Source organism: Abramis brama, assembly GCF_963993115.1.
Source record: "Abramis brama genome assembly, chromosome: 9".
Classification (NCBI taxonomy): Eukaryota; Metazoa; Chordata; class Actinopteri; order Cypriniformes; family Leuciscidae; genus Abramis; species Abramis brama.
In genome coordinates, this window is record NC_139971.1 from 31,599,453 (window position 1) to 31,627,017 (window position 27,565).

Consider the following 27,565-nt stretch of genomic DNA (forward strand, 5'->3'; position numbering starts at 1 on the left):
GATCGTCTGTATGATTAGAAACCACGCGGATTCATAACATCTGCACAATATACGGATTTGCTGGTATTGCATTAATTTTTATTGATTTGATTCACATGTCAGAGCTAAATTCCGGTTTTAGCATTATCTTTTGTGAAGTTTGTGAACCAATTAAGACACCTGATTTGCTTTCAGTGTCAATATTGTAAAATTATTGAATTTCTGATTGGCATCAACTTTTTAGGAATGACAGAAGACTCCAGCTCTGCGAAAGCTATGGAAAAAGAGTTGAATGATAATCCATGCTCGAGTGAAGATGCATTTGCGTGAGTACAGCTGTTATTGAAGGCTAGGCCCTTTACACATCACCAACAAATGTTGCACTGCATGTCCAATCACATCACATCCCCAAACACTTGTCCAAATGTTCTGTAGGCAAGAGAAGCTCTTGTTCTTGACTTCTTGACATCCTGTAATTGTGCTCTTGCTGGCACACACTGCATTCAAATTCACACATCACCTCTAATGCATCTATGAAGTCTGTAGATGAGTGTACGAGTAGGCTAAATATGTGTTAGTCAACTGAGAATAAGCGCTATTTAATGGCAACACAAACAACAGCTGCGCATTATTATACACAGCGCTGCACTTTGCAGCACGAAACGCCTTTCGTGTTACTGCGAAAGATGGAGACAAATTGAGGCTCCCAAACAAATGATGTGCACAAGAAATCGTAAATCTAACCAAGTGTGAACTGAGTGCCAGAGAGCTTGCATTCATTATTCAGAGAGTTGTACTCCATCTTCTTTATGAATAAATTATTTTACTTTGATATCTAATGCATTATATGAGCGCGATAACACCGGGGACATCCATCCGTCTCTGGCATTTGTAATTAATCTGATGAAAGACTTGGACACCTGTAAGTGTTGCTGACAGCAGCCTGTTGTGATGAAGCCTGCTGGCAGACTGTCAAACACTCCAGTGAAGGGAGAAGTTTATTTTTAATGCGATTATATGGATTCAGATCTCATGAGCATCGTCTCATCTATTCCCACCCCTTTTTCTTTTCTCATATATGTCTGTCATTTGTCTCATATTCCTTTCCTCATCATTTGTGTTCCTCCACAGAGTAAACCCAAAGAAAAAGAAATCAAGGGCCAAAGGAAAGGTGAAGACTCAGCATGAAGGGAAGGAGAAAACGCACAGGAAGGTAGTTCTTCAATGTCACCATTAATTTTCTTTCGTCATGCCCCTGGGATTCTCTCAAGTCCAGCTTAATTAAGAGGCCCTGTTAGCTTTGCTGAAAAGGAATATTTATGCAGTCATATCATTCAGAGTTTTCAACCTGTTTCATAGGTTACAGGGATCCAAATATAACAAGAACGGACTGCTACACGGAGCATAACCTAAAAGCGTTTAGTCAGCGAGCAATCAAGTCTGTGATCGGGATGACAGATTCATAGGTTACGAAAACAGAGATGTAACAAGAATAGACTGTTACGTGGAGCAAACAATGCACTCTTCCCTTTTCAGAGCGGTTGCACCAAACCACTCATTATCTGTGAACGATAGTAATAGTATGTTCTCTAGTGCAACCTACTTCAAGCCATGCAGATATTTTTGTAGTGGAATATGATTCTCCTTGACAGCTTCGGGCTCCAGTTTGGCCTCAAGTGGTCAAGATGGCTTTCCATGATAGCAGGTTGTAAGCCATTTGATTAGACTGGGCTTCCCTGTGGTGTGTCAAACCTACAAATAGCCCTTCTTTCCCACTGCAACACTACATTTGCATAATGCGGCTTCTTCATCTCTTTGATATTTCCATGTATTGCCTTTTATTTATTTATTACCTGCCAACTTAATACAGTGTTTTACTGGTTCTTGCACAGTGGAATGAGATGGAATTGTAAAGGAATGTCCTTATCAAGTCAGTTAGTAGATTGCTTGGAACTTATTTTTGATTTTTATGTCAATTTGTTGGGATGTACATGAACGAACACACACACACACACACACACACACACACACACACACACACACACACACACACACACACATATATATATATATAAGTTTTTTTTTTAAAGAAATGTATACTTTTTTTCTGCATGGGTGCATTGAATTTGATCAAAAGTGGCTAAAAGAAAAACGTTTTCTGTGTTGCTAAATGTTTTCCAAAAAATGCTCTTCTTTTGAACTATATACAGTGCTTAGCATAAGTGAACACATCCATGCTAAAGTTGACTAAAAAGAGATATAAAAAAATCATCTTTCGGAAATTGATCTTAATGCCTTAATTAAAAAAAAAAATTATGAGGAAAACTCCAACCTTTAAGGACACCAATTTTATTTGTGAATGAATAATGTATCGTAAATAAATAATGGGGTACTTTCCATAAGATCATCTCTCAGTGCAAATCAAACCAGCTATTAGGCTAAGTGAAATAAAACCATGGCAATCTCTAGGTATGGTGAAGGCTATGTGATGTGGGGCTATTTTAATTCCAAAGGCCAAGGGAACTTTAGCAGGAGGCATAGTATCCTGAATCCATGAAATAACTGGACTTTAAAAATAAAAATCTGCATGCCTCTATGGGAATTTAACATAGGGGTGTCCAGACTTATGCACCTTGTATTTTAAGGAAGAACATTTATTTACGATACATTATTCATTCACAAAGAAAATTGGTGTCCTTAAAGGTTGAAGTTTTCCTCATTTTTTTTAATTGAGGCATTAAGATCAATTTCCAAAAGATGATTTTTTTTTTTAATCCTCTTTTTAGTCAACTTTAGCATGGGTGTGTTCACTTATGCTTAGCACTGTATTCTTCAAAAAAGTCACTGTTAAAAAATATATTAGGCAAAACAATTATTTTCAATATTGATAATAAGGAGTGTTTCTTGATCACCAAACCAACATATTACAATGATTACAAAGGATCATGTGACACTAAAGACTGGAGTAATGATACTAAAAATTAAGCTTTGCTGTCACAGGAATAATGTGATTTAATTATTAATGTAATGAATATTTTATTTATATTATTTTAAATCCATAGTTGCATTAAACCCTGTGCTGTTTAACTCAGCATCCATTGTTATTGATAGCCATCCAGACGATCAAGGCAATAGTGCCACCATAATTGGGAAAAGCAAAACAAAAGTTACCATCAGCTAGTTGTCATGTTTTTTGTTTTTTTAATCTTTCAGATGAAAACACCTAAAGAGGAGTGCATGGACTTTGAAGAAAGAAGGTACGGTGAGACCACTGTCACATGTGAGGGCATTTTTAATAGCTAGCACCGCACATGTAGTATTGCAGATCCAGACTTTTGATTTAGAGAAATGGCATCAGCAGCCAGCAGCTGCACTTGGAAATGAGTTTTAATCCATTTACAATTCAAATATGCAATCATATTTTTTTTCTCTTTCCTTTAGAGTTGATGAAAATTAATTCTGATGATTTGAAAGTGCGCAGTTCTGGACAATATCCATTCCGATTTTCTCGCTACATTGGCTGTCTTTCAGGAAATTAATTTATTTATTAGAAAGAAAGATGTGGCATGTCAGAAAAGTAATAAGTGAAAAGGGAGTGGGGGGGAGCCTGAGGCACAAGTCTGGGAAAGCAAACGTTTAACATGAAGCTGTATTTCATATAACGATATAATTTAATATGTAAGATTTTCAGATATAAAAGTTATACCATCTCAAATTTCTCGTTGACTGTTTCTGTCTCATAATAAGAACACGGTATGTCTCTAATCAGGGACTTTGACAATCAGACGCTTTGTAAATCAATTCCTGCTGGTGATTGCAGGTGGGAGGTTGATTTACATGACAGAGGTCAGACTTTAAAACTGCTGAAGGTGTCCGAGTATTCTTTTACACTTAATCTTTCCGAGAAAGTTCTTTGCTGAATTGAACCATTTGTTATTGTGATTGTAATTAATTGATTTGGTCTGCTCACCTCCCACCACATCTGAATCATGCTTTATGGAAATTGAAGCTTGCATCTCTTTGCAATTATCCTTGGTCTTAATTACTGTAATTATATAATTATCATCAGTGGCCATTAAGCATTATTGTGTAATCACCATAATTTAGTCATTGTCATTGGTCAATGCGTTTTTGTCCTTTAGTTTTTTTTTTTTAGACTGAAGTTCTCACAGCCTTTTAATGTGCTTTTGACTGTTTGTCTCGTTTAGGTCTCTAGTGATTGTGAAGGAAGAGCCAGACAAAGATCCAGACTTTGTAACAGAAGGAAAAGGGAAAAAGAGGAAAAGAAAAGCGGATAAAACGGATGGTCCCTCTTCTACCTCTGAAGCACCTTTGTAAGTGTTTTTTTCTTCTTTTTTTCCTGGGTGTAGCAATGAATGAGCCAATAACATATCCCTTTTTCCTCTTCATATATTTCTTATTTATAGGTAAAGTGGGGTAAGCTGTGCCACTTTTTACTTAAAGCGATAACTCGCCTAAAAATTCCAAACTTGTATGACTTCCTTTTACAAAAGGAGATGTTTAGCAGATTGTCAAAGCTGCTTGTTGTCCATACCATGAAAGTGGAGGGCACCAAGGGCAGCCATGGTCACCATTTACTTTCATCTGATGGAAATGAAATGTACAGTACATGAAATGATTTTATGGGCCTAGAACAAGCAGCTTGTACATTTAATTAATCATTTATGGCTAATCTTTAATCAAATAATTAACATGGTTTTGTAAATTGGAGGATCACCAATATACATGTTATACCTGAATTTGTGCATAATTTAATGTAAAATTAAATAAAAATTTGCATTTAAATAACAAAGACCTTGCAATTTAAACATTGTCTAGCTTATTAAATTATTCAGTTTATTTAATGACCATCTGACTACTTTTACACAAATACTATGCAACTAGACAAATTTTGACATGTGTACTTTTATTGTAATGTGTGTCTTGCCAGCGGAGAATGGAATTTGTTGATTGTCACAGTTGCCTTTGAATTGCTCCCTTTAAAGGGATAGTTCACTCAAAAATGAAAATTACCCCATAATTTACTCACCCTCAAGCCTTCCTAGGTGTATATGACTTTCTTCTTTCTGACATTCAAAATCATATCCTCCATTCACTGCCATTATAAAGCTTGGAAGAGGCAGGACATTTTTTATTTTAACTCAGATTCTATTCGTCTGAAAGAGGAAAGTCATATACACCTAGGTTAGCTTGAGGGTGAGTAAATCATGGGGTAATTTAAATTTTTGGTTGAACTATCCCTTTAAATTGATGATTTTTTTTTTTTTGTAAAGTCATTTAAAAACATGCTGAAACTTTTTAGCATAAAAAAAGATAATTTGTATCAATCACAGACACCTGTATATGATACACTTGTAAATTATGGTGTTGGTATTATTTTTTTGAAAGTCTCTTATGCTCATCCAGGCTGCATATATTTTATTCAAAATCCAGTAAAATAGTAATATTGTAAAGTATTACAGTTTAAAATAACTGTCCGTTTTTACTAGACTAGAAGCTAGATTTTAGCAGCCATTACCCCAGTTTTCAGTGTCACATGGTTCTTATTCAGAAATGATTCTAATATGCTGATTTGGTGCACAAGAAACATTTCTTGTCATCAGTGTTGAATGAAATTTAAGAGACGAAAAAGTATTGACTGCTTACTGTATGTCCCTGAAAGGCCAAAGAAGAAGAAGAAGAAAGCTGCAGAAGAGGGACAGGGAAACTCTGCAACAGCAAAGAAGAAAAAAAATAAGGACAAAAAAGAAAAGGTGGGCTTTACCCAGAGTGCATTAGTGATACATTGATTATAGAGAGAAGAACTTAGTGACTGTGTGCTGAAATGCTAGCAATTTTGGTATTGAAAACCAAAAATCTTTAAAAAGGACACATGCTGAGATGAGTTACATAAAGGCACAGTCGGAAATTTCTGAGGTACTGTACATTAGTGAGTTTTGCATTATTATAAATTGATTTTATATTAATGCCTCCACCAGGTTATTTTTATTTATTTTTTTGCGTAAAACTATGATTAAAAAAAAAAAGGAAAGAAAAGAAAAGAAAGTCACGTTAGCACTTTTTTTTCTCATTTCATTCATCTTTTGCTATTCAACTAAACTGCCATCTGTAGCAGTTGTCCTTTGAGGTCACCTTACAATCTGATGGATTTAAAAGACCATGTCACAAAAGCGATTCCCTCTGCTGAAAAGCCATCATTTTGTTCAACAGCTTTCTGTTGATAGTCATTTTAGTGCTGCGGAGAGCAGATTTGAAGAACATTTCTCTCTTGCAGAGCTCAAAATCTTATTCTCAGGAGAAACCATTTACAGTTTTGTTTTTAGCTTACTGTGAAAAGATGCTGTCCATGTTCACGCTGCCCCTCAGGAGTTAATTTTGGTCAGGTGTTCCCACCGACTTGACTTCTGTGCGCTTAAATTTATCCAAGTATTTTGATCTTTGTAAAAGTAAATGTTTTTTGTCTCCTGTGGATCCACCAACATTTCAACCAGGAAAGCTTTTTATCAGAATAGCCACTTTTGACGCTATTGTATTCCTCCATTATAACAAAAAAGTCATGTCTATAGATGCCCTGAAACTTTATCATAAAAAACTCTCTTAACACCAAGAACTCGTGACAAAATTGTCAACAGCTGTTAATCATGTTTGTACGTACATCCTATTTTCACAGTTTCACAGTTTTCTTTTTTAACTAGAGCCTCTTTAAAATGTGCTTCAGAGCATCAAAGCTGTTACAATTGTATTTGAAAGTAAGCAGCAACTTTAAATCTGATTTTCAGGAAACAGGATTTTAAGTACCACATTAAAAGAAACTTAAATTATGAAGAAATGGAAAGTCTCAGTTCTCCACTGAGTCCACAGGTGGCTTTGAGTCCAGCAGTGCTTATTTAAACTGGCTATATTTTTGAAAATTTGCTACTTCTGCAAAATGCAGACAAAATGTTCTCAAAGTTTGCAGTGATGACCCCTTTTTCCTTTTCAAAGGTGATAAAAGAAGAAGGAGGGTGTTCTGTCTCCACTAAGAAGAAAAAAACCAAGGAGGAGATCCAGGCAGCCAGGGCTCTCAAGATAAAGAAGAAAGAGGAGGAAGAGAAACAAAGATGGAGATGGTAGGCTCTCTGCATGCAACTTCTTGAGACCTCTTTTAGCCCAGAAGTTTTGTTTGACACTTTTCTTGACTTTTTTTTCACAGGTGGGAAGAGGAGAAGTACGAGCATGGAATTAAATGGAAGTTTCTAGAACACAAAGGGCCGTATTTCCCCCCTGATTATCAACCCCTTCCTGATGATGTGAAGTTTTACTATAACGGTATGTGTTCAGACATTATGAAGATCTAGCTGCTTTTGTCTTACTGATGGATTGAGTGGAAGCGTTTCACAGCAAAATGTTTTAAAAAAAATAGAGATTTCGTTCAGAGAGGGGGTCAGTTCACTGGTCAGTGCTGTTCCCATTCATTTTTCTGGTCTGGGCACACAGCCCAGCGCAAGGTTGACCTGTTCCTCTGTTGGTGTCAGGCCTACTTCAGAGAGCACAGGAAGAGTCTTTAATCTCTTCGCTAAACTTTAAGGTCAGCTTCTTCTATTAATATCCACTCTGCCATTTACCGTAGAGAGGCGTTTCTTAAACTATAAGTGCGTTTTGGAAGGCCCAGACCATTAATCTTGGTACAATAGCCCTGAGGGGGAAGTATTTGAATTTTGTACCTGAGACTCCCTGAACGGTAAGCTATAAATGCAGTTTTGATTATATTTGTCCTAGGCCATGATTCTTCGTGATGCATTTAAAGTCCTATATTGAAGGGTTTGCTGTTGAGTCCTGTGGGAACGTGTGTCTGAAGACTCATTTTATTGTGGTTCAAAACTTTTTTTCATTGCTCACTCGTTCTGTTGGAGATCTGTGGAAATTATATCTCGTTTATCTCTGTGCTTTTGTTGTCACCAGTTATCTTGTGAGAAATTAAGTTAATAATAATGTTTATCTACTTTCTTTTTATTTGCAGATAAACTCCAAACTCTTAGTCATTAGTGATGTTGATTATTTACATATTTAGGGTTTGAGGGTTTTTTTGGGCCCTAGAGATGTTTTGACATGCCCTGACATTTGTGCTCATTTCAGTTACTTATAACAGATTGTACCTCTCGTTGGTTTCATACAGATTACATAATCAGCGACTATTTGTTTTCATTTTCATTTCAAAGTAGACATTTCAAGCTTTCTATAGACATGTTTCTCATGTTTGTTTGGCAAGTATTTGCTGAGTTTCGGTTCGGTTTTTGTGACGGGTTTCAGAAAGAAATTCACAGAGACTCTTTACAGTTTCAAATGATGTCTTTTAGTTTAGTTTAAACTTAAACTAAAAACTTTGGAAACTTTAAAAACTTAAACTTTTAAACTTTAAAGTCTAAACTTTTAGTTTAGTTGAACTTTTGAAGTTCAGACTGTCAGTCCAAATCCGATTATTTGTGTATCCGATTGGAATCTGATCTAAAATTATTGATGTCCACACTGTGTATCGCAACTGTTCAGATCCAATTTGTGTGTCCATGCAGCTCTTCCGTTTTCCGGAATGTCTGTATTGGTTTAATTCTATGGCAATGACGATGTGTTGGTAGTCATGCGCCAATAACAACATCAACCGCAACATGGAGGGGTTTGCAATAGAGGTGTTGTCTTATTTTAATTTTACAACATGGAAATGTGTAGCCGTACACTGGACTACTGCGTCTTTTGAGGCAGCGGCAGAACCGGAGGCTGGTATGTAACGTTGGGCCTTTTTTCCCGCGCTGTCGTCTCCTCTGGTTTCAAAATATGTCTCCGTTATATTGTCATTTTCTGCTCGTCCGGCACTTTGCAACAACACAACATTGTTTCTGCAGCGACTTTCAGCATGTTTCCTATAGCAACGTCAGACATTTACGTTTTAAGTGCCGAGAGAAAGTCACATACCTGTAAACAACGCGAAATCCGATCAGATCGTTCAGACTGAGACTTTTGCTGCATCCAATGGACAGTGTATTATCCCATGAGGCCATGGAAGAGGAATCACTGTATTTGCTATGGATTTAGTGAAAATTTAGGCCAAGAATTTTGATTTTATGGCAGATTAGATAAATGGCTAAAATTTATATTCTGTTCTATGTAGTGTCCAAAAAAAAAAAATGGTTTAAAAAGTGATTTTAGATATCACTGTTATTATTAAAAGTACGAAATGAACATATTTTTATTTGAGATATGCTGAAGATTACATTTAACAGCATTATTAAATTTATTTTAATAAATAAATTATTAAAGTTGCGATGAAATGGAAGTAGCGACAGATCTTTTCATACATATTTTGATGTTCATTTAAATGTAAAATTATCAAAAAAGGAAAAAAAATGTAGGACGAGTACTTGGTTCTATTAATCAGTTGTTGACTGGATTTAGAAATGTGGGCATTGCACTCAAAAACGGAGGCAGATGAATGTGAGTTTGCAGGGGCAGTTTAAACAGACTAAATGATTTGAGAAGTCCAGAGAGAAGTCTTGTCGTTTTTATCGGAAGATCCAGTTATGACATTTTGATGATAAATTTACAAGGCAATTTTTTTTTTTTATGAAATGAAAGATGTGCATGGATGATTAATTATTTGTTGGTAATGATTAGATTTTTTTTTTTTTCATGCCAAAACTAGATGGTGGTAAATCATTTGCATGTTTATATTACATTTTTGATTAACAGTATGTTGTTCAGTGCATACTTTAACCCAAAATACTCATAATTGGTAGCCTGGCAAGCCAGACCTACATCAAGATGTTAGGTCTGGAAACTCACCATAGACGCGGTTTAATCCGAGGGGCGGGATAAACGGCTGTCTTTCAAATTCCTGCACGCAATAGGACAGCGCTTAAACCAACCAGAGCGTTTTCCCAACAGCGTAGCTAGTTAGTTGATAGATTCAACTTTTGCCATATCTGGCCGGCAAAACGACGAACACATCTTCCTTTTTTTAAGAATGACTTAAGTGCCCTTCTTTGCTCTTTTCTCAAAGAAAAACTTAACTCCAAGTCCTCCAGAGTCGCGGCCAAAGCCGATTCGAAAGACCGTTGTTCTCCATCAGCAGCAGCCATTCTTTGTTTTCAAGTGGCAGCCGTCGCAACTCTGTCGCCATATGTTAAGCCCGCCCCCGCCTACTCTATACACGATGTGATTGGCCTGACCCAATTTAGGTTTTTGCAGCTAGAAGGTCTATTGAGAGTTGCTAGACCCCCCTGGCTGCAAAATACATTTTGCTGCCGCTAGGGTGCGTCTAGATTTCTAGGCTACATAATTGGTTGTTAGCTGGTTGTTTTTTTTTCACACTGATGTCCTCATGGTAAGTGAATATGTTCTTTTTGCTGTAGGAAAGGCAGTGAAACTCAGCCTGCCAGCTGAGGAAGTGGCACTTTTCTTTGCTCAGATGCTGGATCACGAATACACAACAAAAGAGGTCTTCCGCAATAACTTCTTCAGGGACTGGAGGAAGGTAAACCATTCCTTCACATGTAAGCCTAGTTCAATGTTTAACCAGTAGCTTTTGCAGTGAGGAGGGATGGGTGTCAGGATATGAGTATGGAACAGTTATGAAGCTTGCAGCATCCCAGAAGGCCTCAGGGCGTATCATGCAGAATTAATTTCGTGCTGCTTAGTGCTCAATGCTCTTGAAAATACGATTTGTGTAAAGGCATTGATATGCTAATCCAGACAACTCGCTTCCCGCATATGAACAAATCCAATTTAACTGTTTTATTATAACACGGAAGCCCCTGCTCGCTTCACTGAGCACAGTCTCCGCCCCGTCCCCGACTGTCAATCACGGGAATGAGCGAGAGAGGAATTCAAGTGATGAGACATCGGCTCTGTTATTACAGTGCTTTCGAAAAGTGTTGTATGAGTGTTTTTGTCTCTACCTGATTGTTGCTCGCTGTTTTCTTCTGAGTTATCAGCAGCATGAAGCAATGCAAACGGTTGTTAAAAAGTGTTCATATAGATGTTTCATGACCTTTGTTTTGACCCATTTAGTACTCATCAATTGGAGACTAAACCTCCGAATACAATTAAGGGTTCAGTGGATAATGAATTTCTTGTGTTTCAGTAAATGGCCACCCATAGTTGTGCCCACATTCATTGACTGTGCGGTGCAGAGAGCAATTAGAAAAACAAGGTCAATGAAAAGTGTGCTGAGAGGGAGGAGGCGTGTTTATGTACTTATTAGCATTTGGCAATTACTGCACATTAGAGACCCGCCAGAACTGGGCGCCACAGGATGTAATCGGAGAGCAGCCTAACTCCTGTCTAGCTATAAAACTGTGTTCAGGATAAGTGGATTCATCTTTGATTGTCTTAGTGATATTGAAATTCTAGCTGATACTGATTATATTTAACGTTATGGCAGGTAACCTAGAAATCTATAATACTTTAATAAAAAAAGTAAATGCTTTATTATGTTTTATAATACACTAAAAGCGGTATGGTAGTGAATTTAGGCATCACAACAATATATACAGCATGAAAAATAGATAATAAACTATCATACATCCATACAATGAAAGCCAATGGACACCAAAAACTGTTTGGAAACTCATATATGATTGAATTTTCATTTTTGGTGAGCTATCCCTTTAAATGTTAAACATTATAAACATTCGTATTAATACTGCAGCAAATTCAAACACGCTCTCTCTGGATCTCCCAGCGCTGTCTAGAGGTTAACTGTGTCAAGACACACGCAAACATACTAATGTTATAATGCAGCTAGAGCAGGAATCAAGGCTTCATCGGGACAGCATTCTTACACAGAGAAGCGCAATTACACAACATTTTAAGATGAAGAGATTGGTTCATCAACATTGGTTTTCTCTTTTGGTTTTCAACATTGAGAACTAATGTGCACACTCACAGAATCAGACACTACAGATCTACAGGTCCCTCCAATCTAAGTCTAAGGGTGCTTTCACACCTGAGAGTTTTTTTCGGAATCTAGTACATTTTCTCCCTCGGTTTGGTTCGTTTAGGCATATGAACACTGCAATCGCCCTCGGATCCGCACCAAAACAATCGCTCCCTTAGACTTAGATTGGAGGGTCCCATACCACAACTATCTGAATGTCATAGAGACTTTAGGTCAGTTAGTAACCACTCTGAACATGCTAGCTTTAGTATAAAAACACAACACTTCAGTTGTGTCCTAACTGTCCACTATATACTATGCACTATGTACTCTACCATCTAGTCCATCTATCAATGTTATAGGGTTACAGAGTCTGATAGACCCTCAAATTTTAATTTATTTTTAAACATTATATTTTGGGTCTGTTTTTTTTTTTTCAGTTGATCAAATGTGACAGTACAGACTTTTACATTGTTTCAAAAATGTATCACAGTTTCCATAAAAATATACTATTTTCAACATTGATAATGTGAAATGTTTCTTGACTGCCAAATTATCATATTAGAATGATTTCTGAAGGATCATGTGACACTGACTGAAGACTGGAGTAATGATTCTGAAAGATCAGCTTTGAATCACAGGAATAAACTATATTTGACAATATATTGCAATAGAAAACAGTTTAAAATGCTAAATTATAATTATATTATTTCACAATATTACTGTTCTAGCATTAAATATAATTTAAACAATAGACATAGCAATGCACTATTTGTAATACTGCAGCAACATGAAACCGATTATTCACAACAAATCATGGGCTATAATAAATGGATAACATTGCACTTTTTAGCACTGCACTCAAGTTAATTTCCATGAATTCCATTAATTTCCACAGAAATGAAACTTTTCCATTAAATAAAGTGACACATTTTTCAATTCCCAGTTAATTGTGATCGCCATTTTGTACATTTGATTTATTCAACAATATAGTCTTGGATTGTGCTGCGCTCTAGTCCTAACCAATGTAGCTGATTTGTAAGTCTATGAGGTTTGAGAGTGTGTGTTTGTGCCATTTTTTGGGGGACATTCTTTCCCTTTCCCTCTCATTTGACTCTTTTCCTACTCTGTGCTCTGGGCTCTGCTCCCTGGCTAATGGCCCAGGGGTGCCATTTATGGCCGAGGGTGTGTGACAGAATGGGGAGATGGAGGGGGGCAGGTCAGATGAAATGGCTTGTGTGAGGTCCCGTGGCGCAGGTTCTCTTCACCAGCCCCTGGAGGAGAGATTAGAGTGAATCAGTGTTAGTGTGACATTTAGCACCGCAAAAGTGCAAGAATAAATCATAAGCCGACAAAAGGGAAATGCGTATGTCAGTCCTCTGCCATCCGATACTTACTTTTCTCTCCTCTCAATTTTTGGTTGTCCTCGTCCTCTATCTCCTTTCCTGTGCCGCATGGGAAACTGTGATCATCACAGGTGAGGGGATCTCGGTCCTCTAGTGTTGTTTTGATGATATTTAGTGTCTTCTGATGTAGGAAGTCCTTGTTGTTATTGAATGTCATGAAACAGGCCATATCTCGAAGCAATATCAGTGCAAAGGATCAGAAGGCACCCTTTTTTTAGTCATTGAGATGTATAAAACTGCTAAAAAAAACATTAGAAGTGGCTCACTTAAAAGGACTTTACTTTGAAGTAGGGCTGTTTCACATGATATATCAGTTAATTAGTGACTTATTTCAGTATTCACTCCCAAAAGTAAATAATTTAAAGACATTATTATGAGAGATGATTAAATCTTTGAATAAACAAAATGGAGCTTTAGAAATGAATTCATTGTTTGCTTCGTATATGTCATTGAATATTCTGGCTGAGGTAGACTTGGGCGTAGTTAAACACAACGTGTTCTTGCATTTCTTTTTTTCAAAGCAGCACAAAGCAACAAAACCAATTTTGTCTAGGCATAAATATAGCGAGCAAAAGGAGAAATGTTCTAAAAAAGACAGCCTAGGCATGTTTGATTAGACAGCCATTGTTTGACCAATTTACCCTTCAGAATAGCTACTATGCGTCACAAAAGTCTCAAGCACTTCCACTGAACTGAATCTTTTGCCTAGTCTGAAGTAAAATGTATTCCTCTTACAAAGTTGCAATTCATGACAGGACTGCCAATTGGAATCAACCTGAATGCAAAGTCAACTCAAAAACCTGCTGTAAATGCTTAAGATCTTGACTCCTAAGCAAGGTCAAAGTCAAATTTCAGCCTTTTCCTAAAATTTAGAGGAATGTAAATAAAGGTTTAAAAGTTCGAGGTCTTTAAGATTGTATTTATTTATTTATTCTTAAAAATAAGTCTCTAATGCTCACCCAAGGCTGCATTTATTTGATCAAAAATTCAGTAAAAACAGCAATATTGTGAAATAGTATTACAATTTAAAATAACTGCTTTCTATTTTAATATATTTAGAAATGTATTCCCATAATGGCAAAGCTGAATTTTCAGCATCATTACTCCTGTTTTCAGTGTCACATGATCCTTCTTAAGTTATTCTAATATTCTGATTTGGTGCTCAAGAAACATTAGAAAACATCTACCCTTGAAAGATGAGGTCATGCTAAAAGTTTTTCCAAAGTAGTAGCTGTCTCATGGAATATGTATTGACCTGAAGATGTACTGATTGTTGTCATGAATTGTTTTCATCCATCATTCTACTCCTAGTGTGATGATTCAAAGCCTTTTATTACAAGACAAGTTGGATAATGTTTCATTGATTCTCTCACATCAGTTTATTTTCACATTATTCTCTGTAGCCGTTTTTGCTGCTGTTACAGCAAAAGGCGATGTTCTGATACGTGAAAATCTTGCAGTCAAGAATGTATGTGTTGCTAAAAAAAACATGAGGGTGTAAATCTTTTCTGATCTTCACACATATACGCTTACCCAAGGTCAGCTAAAGTTCACTCAGTTCAAGAAATCTGTGCTTGGTCTATCACCCTACAGTATGTGGATACAAAACAGCGCCCTCAGCTTCTTTCTTATAGGATGTCTGGTAGATGTATGAAGCGAGCAGAAACTATCTTAAAACCCTGCATGGATGGGAGTTGTTTTCCCTGAGGAGTTAAGTTAAATTTCTGTTTCACAGCCTCTCGTATTGATTTCAGTCCTGTCCAAACAGTGTTTTTTTTTTTTTTTCACCTAACCGTGGGACAAATTTTGGTGCAAATTGTCTACAAGGGCTGGGACGATACACCTATCTCCCGAGTCCATACTGTCACGATACTTGGGTGCCGATACAATATGTATTGCGAATTATTTATTTATTTTATTTTATTTTTTTAAGAATTGCAATTCTACAAGTACTGCGATTCGATATTGCAATTTTTTTTTACACTAGACCATCGGGAAAAGTTAAATCATACACTTATACAGACTGTACATGATGTATAAGATGAGTCATATTTACAAAAACAAATCATCACATCTTTCTGACTTTTATTTCAGAAGCATCATACAATACTACATTCTCTTGAATAAATGATTCAATAACAAATACATTTTTTAACAGTCACTTGTCACCACTTATTGGCGAAACAATGTAGGCCTAATCGATAAATGCGTTATTTTAAGCACCAAGTTTCTATCAAAAGCTGATCGCTATTGTAGACATCAGTGTTCATATTTGAACTTTAAACTTTTATCCAAGTACTTATGATAATTTTAACTATTGCATCACAGAAATAATGATACTATGAGGTTGAAAAGACTGTTTCATGACAACTTTCTCCGGGTCAGCGGCAGCGCCAACACAGCTTTGAATGTTGCGATATGATTTTTTTCAAAGTTTAATAGACAGACGAATTGAAAGATCACGTGGGTGTTTGAATTGAGATCACAGTCTTTCAAAGATGAATCGTGCAACTCTATTGTCTTATCTCTCTCTCTCTCTCTCTCTCTCTCAGCATATGAGTAGCACGAGGGCTTTTCAGTGCTTTCAGTCTCACGTCTCTTCCCCGTCTCTTTGGTCCACTTGGGATATTACGTCACTCAACACTCATAGATAACGACACATTTCATCTGTTGGAACGAAAGTGGCTAACTTCTGTCAACCTCATCTACAAGCAAGGACAAAAATAAAAAGCAATTGAATTTGAATTAATATCGATTCTGGAATAAAAAAAAAGAAGATTTTTGAATCGTAAAAAAAAAATCGCGATAGCTAGGTGAATCGATTTTGTCTCCCAGCCCTATTGTCTACTGTGTTTCGTCTACCCTGGGGTCCTCTGAGAAACAGTAAATGACATCTGGCTAGGGATGTCTATGATTTTGCTGTGTATTATTTTAGCACAATGATTCTCCTAATGTATACTGCTACTAAGGCCGCATTTACATCACATTTTTCAAGTGGCCCAATTCAGCTTTTTTTTCTTCCTCCCATGTGGCACAGATCAGAAATGACACATGAATGTGTAAGCAGGAAAAAAGCACATTGATTCTGATATTCTCAGATCGGTTTCAGGCCTCATTCATATGTGGAAAAAAATCAGATATGAATCGGATACATGCATTTGTGTCTGCCATGCTAGCTGACAGATCAGTTATTCCCCTGTCAAAGTGAATCTTGCGTAATTGAAAAAGCGATGATGGCAAATGACGTTGACTCAGGTGGACACCAACCGTGATCACATAACTCTTTTCAGTGCCGCAATGGAGGACGAAGGCTCAACCCAATGTTTTGCTGACCTTTAAAGATAGTACGGAAAGGAAAAGCTTGTATTCATCTGCGTCCATTGCAAATCGCATCGTTTTTACTTCCTTTTCGGCCTAAGCTTTTCCAGGTCAGTATGTCTACCTTGGGTTGTTTCACCAAGTACATAGTATAAATGCAGATATTGGAAATGGGGCACTTTTAAAAGCTGGTAATTAAAAAAATTACCTTAAGTAAAAAAAAATATAAAAAAAAGTTTCACTGCCTGGTGAGCCTTTAATATGGACTTTTGCCAACTTTTTGGTTAAAATAACAGTTGGTGGTTTAAAGGGATAGTTCACCCAAAAATGAAAATTCTGTCATCATTTACTCACCCTCAAGTTGATCCAAACCTGTATGAGTTTCTTTGTTCTGCTGAACACAAAGGAAGATATTTGGAAGAATGTTTGTAACCAAACAGATCTCGGTCCCCATTGACTACCATAGTATATATTTTTTCCTACTATGGAAGTCAAATCTCTTTATGAATCCATATCAAATTCATATGAATTGAGCAGTTTAGTTTAAATTTTCTGAAGAGACTTGATCACTTTATACAATGAACAGATTGAATTTAGGCTTCGTTTTGAAACACTTCCTTCTTGATGGTTTTGATGGTTTATGCATGTTGTGTACAGGAGATGACTTTGGAGGAGAGACAGCTAATCATGGATCTGAACAAGTGTGATTTTGGGGAGCTCCATACTATGCACAAAGAAAAGGTGGAAGCCAGAAAGAACATGAGTAAAGAGGAGAAGTTGGTGGGTGTCCTTCGAAACATCTAAATGTTTGAAATATAAATCAAAGTTACAATCTTTAAATGGACTGCCTCATCCCTTACACTAGGTAACCAATGTTCCTCTGAATTGATAAATGTTCTCCAGGTTAATAAAGAGGTCAATCAAAAAATTGTTGAGGAGTATGGGTTCTGTGTGATGGACCACCACCGTGAGCGCATTGGGAACTTTAAGATAGAACCTCCAGGGCTTTTCCGAGGCAGAGGAGACCATCCTAAACAGGGAATGCTGAAGAAGAAAATTCGACCTGAAGACGTCATTATCAACTGCAGCAAGTGAGGCTTTCATGTCGTAACACTCCGCAGTCAGCATAGCTTTATCAAGCCATATTATATGTTCAGAAGTGGGATTGTTGCTGTAGCACTGTGGCGTGAATGTGAAGACTTAACAAAAGCACATTGATGATATGTTTCATAGAAAGTTGTTGCAAATGGGTAAAAGCAATTTTTATTCAAGATCTCTTTTGAAAAACCATATATATGCAGTTTCAAGTGATATTTCTTTCATCAATCAGTGTTTTGTTTTCAGAGGAAGTATAAGGTATGAATTTAACCCTACAGAGACTCTCGTATCCCAGAACCTCCTGCTGGTCACCGCTGGAAGGAAGTTCGTCATGACAACACTGTAACGTGGCTAGCCAGCTGGACTGAGAACGTACAAGGATCTTGCAAATATGTGATGCTCAATGCCAACTCCAAACTTAAGGTATATATTGTAGTCTCCACTTCAGATTCAAAGCTTTAGCACTTGTGTACTTATTATTTTTATATATTTATTTAGCTATTTAACTGCACAATTTTACTGCATGTATATGGTTAATTGCATTTTACTTTATATTTTTACTTTACTATTTACTATTATTACTATTGTATCTTTATTTATTTTTTTGTTGTTCTTACCTTTTTGCTACTCTATCAGAACAGATTTGTTGCAACCCACCAAAGATCTAGATCAGGGGTTTTCAAACTTTGCAGGGAACCCCGTAAATTATTATAAATGTGCATGAAATATGGAAAATGTTTTAAGTATAATGTCAAATTCGGTAGATTTTAACTACCATTATTGTTATTATTATATTAACTAACTCTGGCCCCTGGAGGTCCTTGGACCCCAATTTGAAAACCCCTGATCTAGAAAAACGTACTTCAGCATAATATACCTACATAAACTAATTCAGATAAACCCATCACTAAACAACACATAAAAACAAAACAAAAACTGAGATCGGTCACTTTATGTCGGTGGGACAATCTTTTCCTTCATAGTTCATTAGTGCCCGCCCACTTTTTAGCAGCATTGGTTAGCAGAAGTATTTTTATTTCAATTAATCTTTCCCATTGGGATTTTTAGTCTTTGTTAAAGCGTTACAAGCCTTGAACGAATCCAACCAGCTACGAGGTAAATCATGACATTACAAACTTTTATTTGAAGCAAAAAAGTATTTGAAAATGAAGCTTCATGGGAGTGGGCATTTCTCGCCAGCTCTTTTGGTGTGATTTACTCTCCGAGACTGTCTGATTTGTTGATTTTTCTGTACGGGGTCATGGGTAATGTAGTTTTCACTGCAAATTCACAGCAGTTAAATATTATTATTTAAAGTTGAAATAATGTGAACGGATAGCTTTAACAAAAGCATACCATCGAATAACAACCTTGGAACTCGCAGTAGGTCTGTCTTTAAAGGCCTAAAAGTTATCATTAAAAATCTATTTCCTTATGGAGAAAATGAATGGAGATTTACTTCCCCAACCCGACTGTTTTATTCTATTAATTGGCAGTTCTTGGTCAGAATAAGCTGCAATCTGGATGCAACTTCACACCACCAGACTTTTTGCTAACAGCATGATATATTTCCTTACTATTGACTTGATTGAAATGTACTTATTGTACTTGAAATATCCTTTCTCTCTCTGCCTGTAAATACCTTCATTTACACCTCAGCTTCATGTCCTTTTCACCTCATGACTGTCTGTCTCTGTCACCTTGTTAATAATAGATGTGATTTGATGTTGCCTTTTAGCACTGAGTCTGGGCCAATCAAACAGAGCTGATGTGTATTCTCGCGCTCTGCCGAATCACGCTCACTTAGTTTCAGTTCAGCACCTCATCTTCACCCTCGTTCCACTCACTTCCTCTCGCTAATTAAATTAGGAAGAAAAGTGATCAATTTCATCAGAACTTAGTGATGGACACCTCAAGAAATCTAAAAATCAAAACAAATTCACTGCACCGTCTCCCAGCCACCTCATTGCTTTGCCTTTCTTTCCTAAACGAGTCCATTCTTCTGTCTGCTTTCTGATGCTTTTTATGTGCTGAATTAGTGTGTGAAGGTTAAGTTATTCTACACTATGTTGGTCACTATGCTGTTGCTGTGACAACAAAGTAGCTTTTTGTATGTACAAATTAAAGTGCTTGTAGCTGGAATCAGACAACCTGACCGTAACATGCAATAAGGTTTTTTAAATACCTGTTTTCAGGATTTATTAGATGGGAGGTGGCGAGGCGCGCTACAATGTTCTGTTCATTCATCATCAACTGAAAACAGCATATAGAAAAATATTGATTCTTGGAATTTAAGAATTGGTATCGGTTCATAAAAATGAGAATCAATTCAATTCATTTTTTTACCCAGTCCTAATCTATACTAGAGTAATGTACTTGTAAACGTTAAACTTTTAGCTGAAATATAAGCCCTTAGATGTTCTGACCCAACTTCCTGTTTCAGCAGAAAGAAAAATTGCACTGAAAATGCGGGCAAGAAATTTGCATTTGTTTTGTGGAGTCTTTAAGATTATTTTTTCTAAATCTCTTGATATTTTTATTTTTTCATCATTTCATAATTTCAGTCAGTTCCTTTGGAATAAGATGGTACTTGAAGACAGATCACTCATGAAGTGTCAGGCTGAGCTGCCTAATGTCATGTAATTTAGTTCCTTATTTGCTCTGTTGATTTATTTTGTTTCCCGTAGGGTGAGAAGGATTGGGAAAAGTATGAGGTGGCTCGTAGACTGAAGTCGTGTGTGGATGCCATCCGAACCCAGTACCAGGAGGACCTCAAGTCCAAACAGATGGGCACACGCCAGAGAGCCGTTGCCCTCTACTTTATAGACAAGGTCAGGCCACACAAGCTGCTCGGACATAATTTGTGCACATTAGAGGGCTTTCAATTATGACTGCTTTATTTTGGAAAAGACCAAAGGGTTTGAGTGTACTGGTAATCACTTCACATCAATTAAGCTGCCTGTGAGAATAAAAACAGAGAGTGAGGAGATATCACAGAGGACAGCATGGTGCATTCACTATTTCTGCAGGTGTGTACTAAGTTCTGAAAGTTACAGTATGTTTTCATAATATAATTAACTATTTATTTTAAAAGATCAAAGTTCAGTTCCTCATGTTATGGTCAATCTAAAGGGGTCCCATTATGCCCTTTTACAAAGTCTTGATTTGGCTTTTGGGGTGTACTAGAATGTTTTCATGCTTGATTGTTCAAAAAACGCATTATCCTTCACATATTTTACATCATTACATCTCCTCTCTCCACAGTCTATCTCGAACACAGCAATTTCGATGAAGCCACCCCTTCCGAAATACGAAATGTGCTGTGATTGGTTAGCTGGCCCAGTGTGTCATGATTGGCATTGGCGTTTTGGAAATGTCCCGCCCCTCCATAATTTCATAATAGCAAATGGGACTTTTTCATAATTGTGAATTCTTATCTCACAATTGCGACTTGTCACAATGAAATTATATTTCACAATATGACTATTCAAATTCAACTTCATATCTCAAAATTAAAAATATTTCTTGTCAATTTGAGTATCTCATAATAGTTTTTTTTAGATCTTATAGTGTGACAAATAAAAAATTTTGGAAGGCAAACACCTTTTCCTCAGTTTATAAAAACGCGCACACACACACTCACACAAATCCTAGTTCTGTGTGGAGATACTGGATGAAAGGTTACATCAGTATCAAAGGTTTTCAGAGTCTTTTCTTATTACACTCTATACCATACTGCAGCTTTCAGTCCACTGTCATGTCCAAACATGTTCACAAGCAGCTGAGCATTGACTCTAAGGTGTTCTGAAGATCCAGTGTCATGTCTTTATGAAGCATGTGTATGTGTGTGTTAAACTCTTCAGCTGGCTCTGAGAGCAGGTAATGAAAAGGAAGAGGGTGAGACGGCAGACACCGTGGGTTGTTGCTCACTACGCGTGGAGCACATCACTTTACACGACACACTAGATGGGCAAAAGTGTGTGGTAGAGTTCGACTTCCTGGGTAAAGATTGCATCCGCTACTACAACAAGGTTCCTGTGGCCAAAAGGGTAAGAACATTTTAAAAGCAGACAGATTGTGCTGGCTTACATTTACATTTCTTACATGAATTAACACTGGAACAACACAAGCTTAACTAAAACACTTCCAAATGGAAATGCAAATCTAGTGCAAATTGGATTCATCGCATTTATCAATTACCTCATGTATGATAATTTTAGTCATAACAGGTGGGTTATTATTTTAACACAGCTCGTAGCTGTAGAAAGTACGGTTTCTCCACTGTTCGCTAGCGTGCAGGTCAGGCTAGAGGGGCCGTGAGACGTGTGCTGTACTCAGCCGCTAGATCTTGTTTGCTTGCATAGGTTTCAAAATGTAAATGAGAACATTTGAAAGAAGCTCATCAAGTGAAAATTAATTAGTTTCTGAATATCTCGTAAGTTTATTTGGCGTCAGGCAGACTTTGCGGAAATGTCAGATATAATTGCAGGTATTGTGAAAACCGACCCCCGCTTTCTCATCACCGCATTACGACATAATGAATAACAATTAAAGCCTTTGGAACTCGATTCCACGTGGTCTGTGGCTGCATTACCATCAATGCGCTGCTGTTCATTTTCCTTTTTTATAGAATAACAAGTTTGTTTGAATAACACTTTTTGTATGAATGTATCTATGTCCTGAAGTCTGAGATCACATGAAACATCTGGGATTCAGCACCTAATTTTAGAAATTAAGGTTACGTTTACATTAATCCGGATACATATTAAAACGGTGTTTTCGTTTCGTTTCTCTGCCCACACTTCCAAAAGTTTGACATCCACACTGAAACGTCTGAAAACGCTAAATTCACCTTACTGCGCAAGTGAACATGTGTAAAAACTTTTAAAAGCTCACTGAGATGATACAGATGGAACAGACATAATCACGTTCTCACGTTATTTTTCTGGCAGGGTCATGCGAGTAAATGTTGTTTTCTTTGCAGAACTGTGATATGAAGAGAGTACAAAGTAACATTTTATCAACAGTGTGAAAGTGAATAGCACATAATAACATTAAAATTTTATATTTTGTGAAATTAACCTTTGTATAGATGGTCAGATTTACTTCCACTGAAGCACAAGATGTTTTTTTGGATCGTCTTGAATCACACTTGGGAACATGATCATCTGGTTTTTCGCTGGTTTAATTTCACTCAAACTATTTTGCTGATAATGTAATTTGTAATGAAAAATGTTGAGCTATGTTAGAAAAATGCAAAATGAAGCATTTTCGCTAGTGATCTGTGAGCTTTGGACCCACATTATTTAGTCATATTACCAATATTATATTATATAATAATAATAATAATAATAATATGAATAATGTGTTTGAATTTTAAAGACGTGGCGCTGCGCTTCTCATCCGGTGTGCGACCCCCTAGAGTGTGTTGAATATGTGAGTGTGCTTATTAGACAGGAAGGTCAGCATATGAATCAATCATTACTAACATACGGCCGTGTTAAATTGGGGGAAAATATTCCAGAAATATAAATTGTCATTGCTTGGCGAGCAGTCTGTTTACTTTCTTCTCCATGCATTTGGCTCAAGGATTGTTATTCAAATGAGACTGATTTAAAAGCACCACATCTGCTACCGTTAATTAGTTCCATGCATATTTTAGCTGGTTTATTTAGGAGGAGTGGAGAAAAACAGGACTTCTGCGAAATGTCAAATATAATTGAGAGTGCCTCTCCCTCTTTCCTTTTTCTTTCTCAACCTCTGTTCTATGCATGTGATAAACAAGCAAACATGTGTTTTCTGTTTTAGGTTTTCAAAAACCTTAAGCTTTTCATGGAAAACAAGCAAGGAGGAGACGACCTCTTTGATCGACTCAATGTGAGTGTAATGTTCTGAAACAGCGGCAGACAGTCATAGATTTTTCATTCTGAGGGATACGATTCTCGAGAGGCTTGCGTCATACGGGCTCACACACTTTAAAAAAAAAATATTTCAGTCTTAATTTTTGCAGACAAAGGATTCTGCCTTCGTTGAAGGACAGAGAGAGAGAGATTGTGAGAGAAAATTGGAAAAACTGTGTGTGTGTGTGAGAGAGAGAGATACAGTGACAGAGAGAGAAATGTGCCCCCTCGATGAGGTCAGGTTGGTAATGGTGGGCCATCATGGAGGGGGGAAGTTAATCTGTACTTTGGGCTCTTCCGATTGATATGGCGAAAGGCCGGGCAAAGGGGTGAACGAGGGAGGATGCAGCAGAGACTCTAATACTGGCCCTCTTCCACAAAGTGCTGCAAATCTTATTACATGCAGCTGTGCTTTTAAGCTCACGTGTGCGTGTGTGTGTGTGTTTATATATGCTGCTAAAAAAATGTCTTGAACTTGGCTGAACCATCACCAGTTTTATATATTACATACACTCAGACTCGTTTTTCTAGCTACATAAATTGTAACTTTTAATGACGGGAGCTTGCATAGGAGAGTCGTCTTAAGTTTTTTCCCCCAGCGTACCATAAAACAGAAGATAATATACCATAACATGGGATGTTTTGTTTTGTTTTTCATTTCGTTTCATTTGAGACATGGCCAAAGGCTTGAGTCTGTAATTTCTGTATCTCTTTCTATTACTGTTTGTATATCACTGTTTGTATACATACAATGCCTTTTTTTTTTTTTTTATATATATATTTCCAATTTTCCAAAAGTACTTTGTCAGGTTTAGCTAACATTGTAGGACATTGTGCAGCAGTTGTGTTCCTAGAAGTATAGCTTGGGTAAACACTTGACACACACACATAAACCTTTACCTGAGTTCCTTTGAGTCACTGGGTGTCTATGGCAAGCCGTTTAGACTTTTAATCATTCGCAGGATATGAATTTGTGATCTCAACAATTACATTTTCAATAGTTAATTCAATTCAATGTGACAAAACAAATGTGTTAAAATGCTAATTATTGAAATCAAAAATTATGATTTTTACAAGTAAGAATTGTATTTCTGATATGTGAAATTGGAATTTCAACTAGTAAGAAGTCAGTTCTTGATATCAACAACTGAATTTGAATGGCAGCTAATAGTGACATTTTAACTAGTAAAAATACAATTGCAGAAATCAAAAATTCACATTTTTACTAGTGGAAATGTAATTCCTGATATCATAAATTACCATTGTTACTTGTAAAAATCCAATTTCTGATATCAGGAAGTAGCATTTTAACTAATGAAAATTGTAGGGATGTACCGATATGAACATTTTGGTCGATGCTGATAACCGATAATTCTTTATATTTGAAAGCCGATAACCGATATATTCGCTAATAAATCTAAACCCAAATTTTTATATAATTTTTGAAAGCCTGATTACACAAACAAAAGTCTCACCATTAAATCCATGCCACAAACACACAATTATAATGATGTTCTCATTATAATTGTATGTAGCCTTAGCCTATATGACAGACTTGCGCTTCACATGTTGCACTGAACTATATTTTCCTTTTTTGAAATGATTCCAATCATATTTCAAGCAATTCAAAACCATCATGGTCAGCAGTGTGCATCTGAAGTGTTTCAGCTGAAGGACATTATCCATTATTTATTAGCTTTAATATATCAGCCAAATTGTCTTATTGGGCTGATAAACTGATATGGTGGCCAATATATCACGCATCCCTAGAAAATTTTAATTTTTGATATCACAAATTCATATCCTGCTAATGATTGAAAGTCAAAACGGCTTGCCATAGGGTGTCCTAACCCAAATGTCACAGTGTTCCTTGGTGAACAGAGCTGAACAGACCGACATCTTCAACATGCTTCAAGCGCCTTGCCATGCGCATGTCATCAGACGGCAGCACACGTGCTGAACATTAGCAGTGGTTGACATGCTAGCACACAACTGGTATCATTAGCATTTAGTATCTATAGATATCACATCTAGCTTAATTTAGAATACAGATGCGTGTGACGCCTTCCCCTGGTTCACACAAAACCACAGTTTCTGAAGTGAGTATTTGTACTTTCGGTTTTAAAAGAAAAGTGAGGAAGGATTTTTCAATTTAGACGTTTGAGTCTGATGTAAGTGTGCATGCACTTGTTGGTCGTGGAGCTTGTCTGCGGGTCCTTTTTAAGACGCTCATCTTTGAGATGTAGTAGCAGATTTAATGGATATGTTTTCTTTATGTCTGGAACATACAGTCCGTACTCCTGCACTCATAAATCCATTAAAGTTGGTACGAATTTCTGATGTCTTTGTGGGGGGGGGGGGCTTGCTCTATTGAGAACTGCTCAGACATCTTTTTTGTGTGTGTATTATATTTACTTCTAGACAATCAAGGCAAAAGCGCCATCTAGGGGTTTGCAGTGAAGGTGGATAGTAAAATATTTAGATTTTAATATCTTTTAATATCTTGTTTTTGTCTACACAGACTCAAGTGCTGAATAAACATCTGAGTTCCCTCATGCCAGGATTGACTGCAAAGGTTTTTAGGACATACAACGCCTCTATAACCCTGCAGCAACAGCTGAAAGAACTCAGCAACAGTGAGTGCCTTGTTTTTCTGCCTCTCTTTCTCTCTCCCCTTTCCTTCTAGCATTCTATCAGTCAAACTTCAAGTGAATATTCAGCTTCAAGACAACTTGTACAATTTCCAGATGTTTAGCCATGCCGTCAGTATGGATGTGAATTAGAAACATTTGCTAAAATCACTCAAATATGATGCCAGTATGGATTGCTGTTAGAGTGTTGAAAAACAAAACGTACATTTTGACAACTGTGAGTCCACAGGAACATATGGTTATTGTTAGTATGACAGTGTGTCTAAACTCAAGCGAGTGACATTATAATCAACCAGGTTTCTAGTCTGCGAGCGTGCAGCGTGACTGGCCGCAGTTTCACATCAGTGTTTGAGTCTGGAGTTCATTGCAAGCTCACTGATTGTCCATCAGGGTTATTATAGTTTTCATTTTTTGTATAACTTAATTATTATACTGCTTTTTCATTTAGTCTTTTTAATTTATTTGTATTAATTAATTGCACTGTTTTTATTTTTGTTATTTTCAAAGTTTAGCTTAATTTGATTAGTTTTTAATTAGTTTTTATTTTAATATTTTAGTGCTGCTTAAGTTAATGTTAACCATTTCTCAGCAAAGTCTAGTGCTATTGCTGTGGAGAGTTTTTGTTCTTTGTTTCAAGTTTTGTAATATACCATGTATTTAAAACAATTTGAATTATTTTAGAATTTATTTTAATTCAATTCAATTCAAATGTATTTGTATAGCGCTTTTCACAATACATATTGTTTCAAAGCAGCTTTACAGAAAGTGCATTTCAGAAATGTACAAAATACAGTTAGTTAATCATGTATTAATTTAGGGCATAAACATATTGCCAGCGCCGAGTCGTCTCTTCACAGGCTTCGAGTCGTCTCTGCACGGGTGTTGGGGCATCTGTAGTTTCCATGGGAGGCTGGATACAAACTGGAGCTTTTAGTTAGTTTTGGAGTCATGAAAATAGTTTAATGTCAGTTATCCCAGTTACATTTAGTTTAGTTTCAGTAACTTAACTAAAAATAAATGTTTACATTGAGTTTTGTTTGAGTTTTTCCTATGGTACTGCCCTTAAATCAGATGTATGGAGCCCAAACCTCAAAGTATAAGCTGTAAACTGCTCAAACATCTGGATTCAGTCAGACTTAGTCGGATTGGAAAGTTTTTAAATGCTTTTATGTTTGTTCAGGAAAACCCTATATTGCAGAATACTTACTATATATAAGTGTTTAGTGCAAATTATTTGAACCACTAATCTGATTTAGACAATATATAACAACTCGTCCAAATTAC

At 36.7% G+C, this 27,565-nt stretch overlaps 1 protein-coding gene across 1 annotated transcript in view; it reads left to right on the forward strand.

The window, feature by feature from the left end:
• Nucleotides 1-22: 22 nt before the first annotated feature.
• LOC311089975 (DNA topoisomerase I, mitochondrial) overlaps nt 23-27,565 on the forward strand; it is a 30,506-nt gene continuing 2,963 nt past the window's right edge. Inside the window, exons 1-16 of the mRNA XM_084125036.1 lie at nt 23-63; nt 224-305; nt 1,111-1,192; nt 3,193-3,236; nt 4,188-4,313; nt 5,663-5,753; nt 6,985-7,109; nt 7,193-7,308; nt 10,383-10,504; nt 17,290-17,412; nt 17,536-17,723; nt 18,009-18,153; nt 20,418-20,561; nt 21,594-21,779; nt 23,539-23,607; nt 26,152-26,266. Coding sequence (XP_083981162.1) covers nt 226-305; nt 1,111-1,192; nt 3,193-3,236; nt 4,188-4,313; nt 5,663-5,753; nt 6,985-7,109; nt 7,193-7,308; nt 10,383-10,504; nt 17,290-17,412; nt 17,536-17,723; nt 18,009-18,153; nt 20,418-20,561; nt 21,594-21,779; nt 23,539-23,607; nt 26,152-26,266 — 1,756 coding nt within the window. The 5' untranslated portion in view covers nt 23-63; nt 224-225. The remainder of the gene's footprint in view (nt 64-223; nt 306-1,110; nt 1,193-3,192; nt 3,237-4,187; nt 4,314-5,662; nt 5,754-6,984; nt 7,110-7,192; nt 7,309-10,382; nt 10,505-17,289; nt 17,413-17,535; nt 17,724-18,008; nt 18,154-20,417; nt 20,562-21,593; nt 21,780-23,538; nt 23,608-26,151; nt 26,267-27,565) is intronic.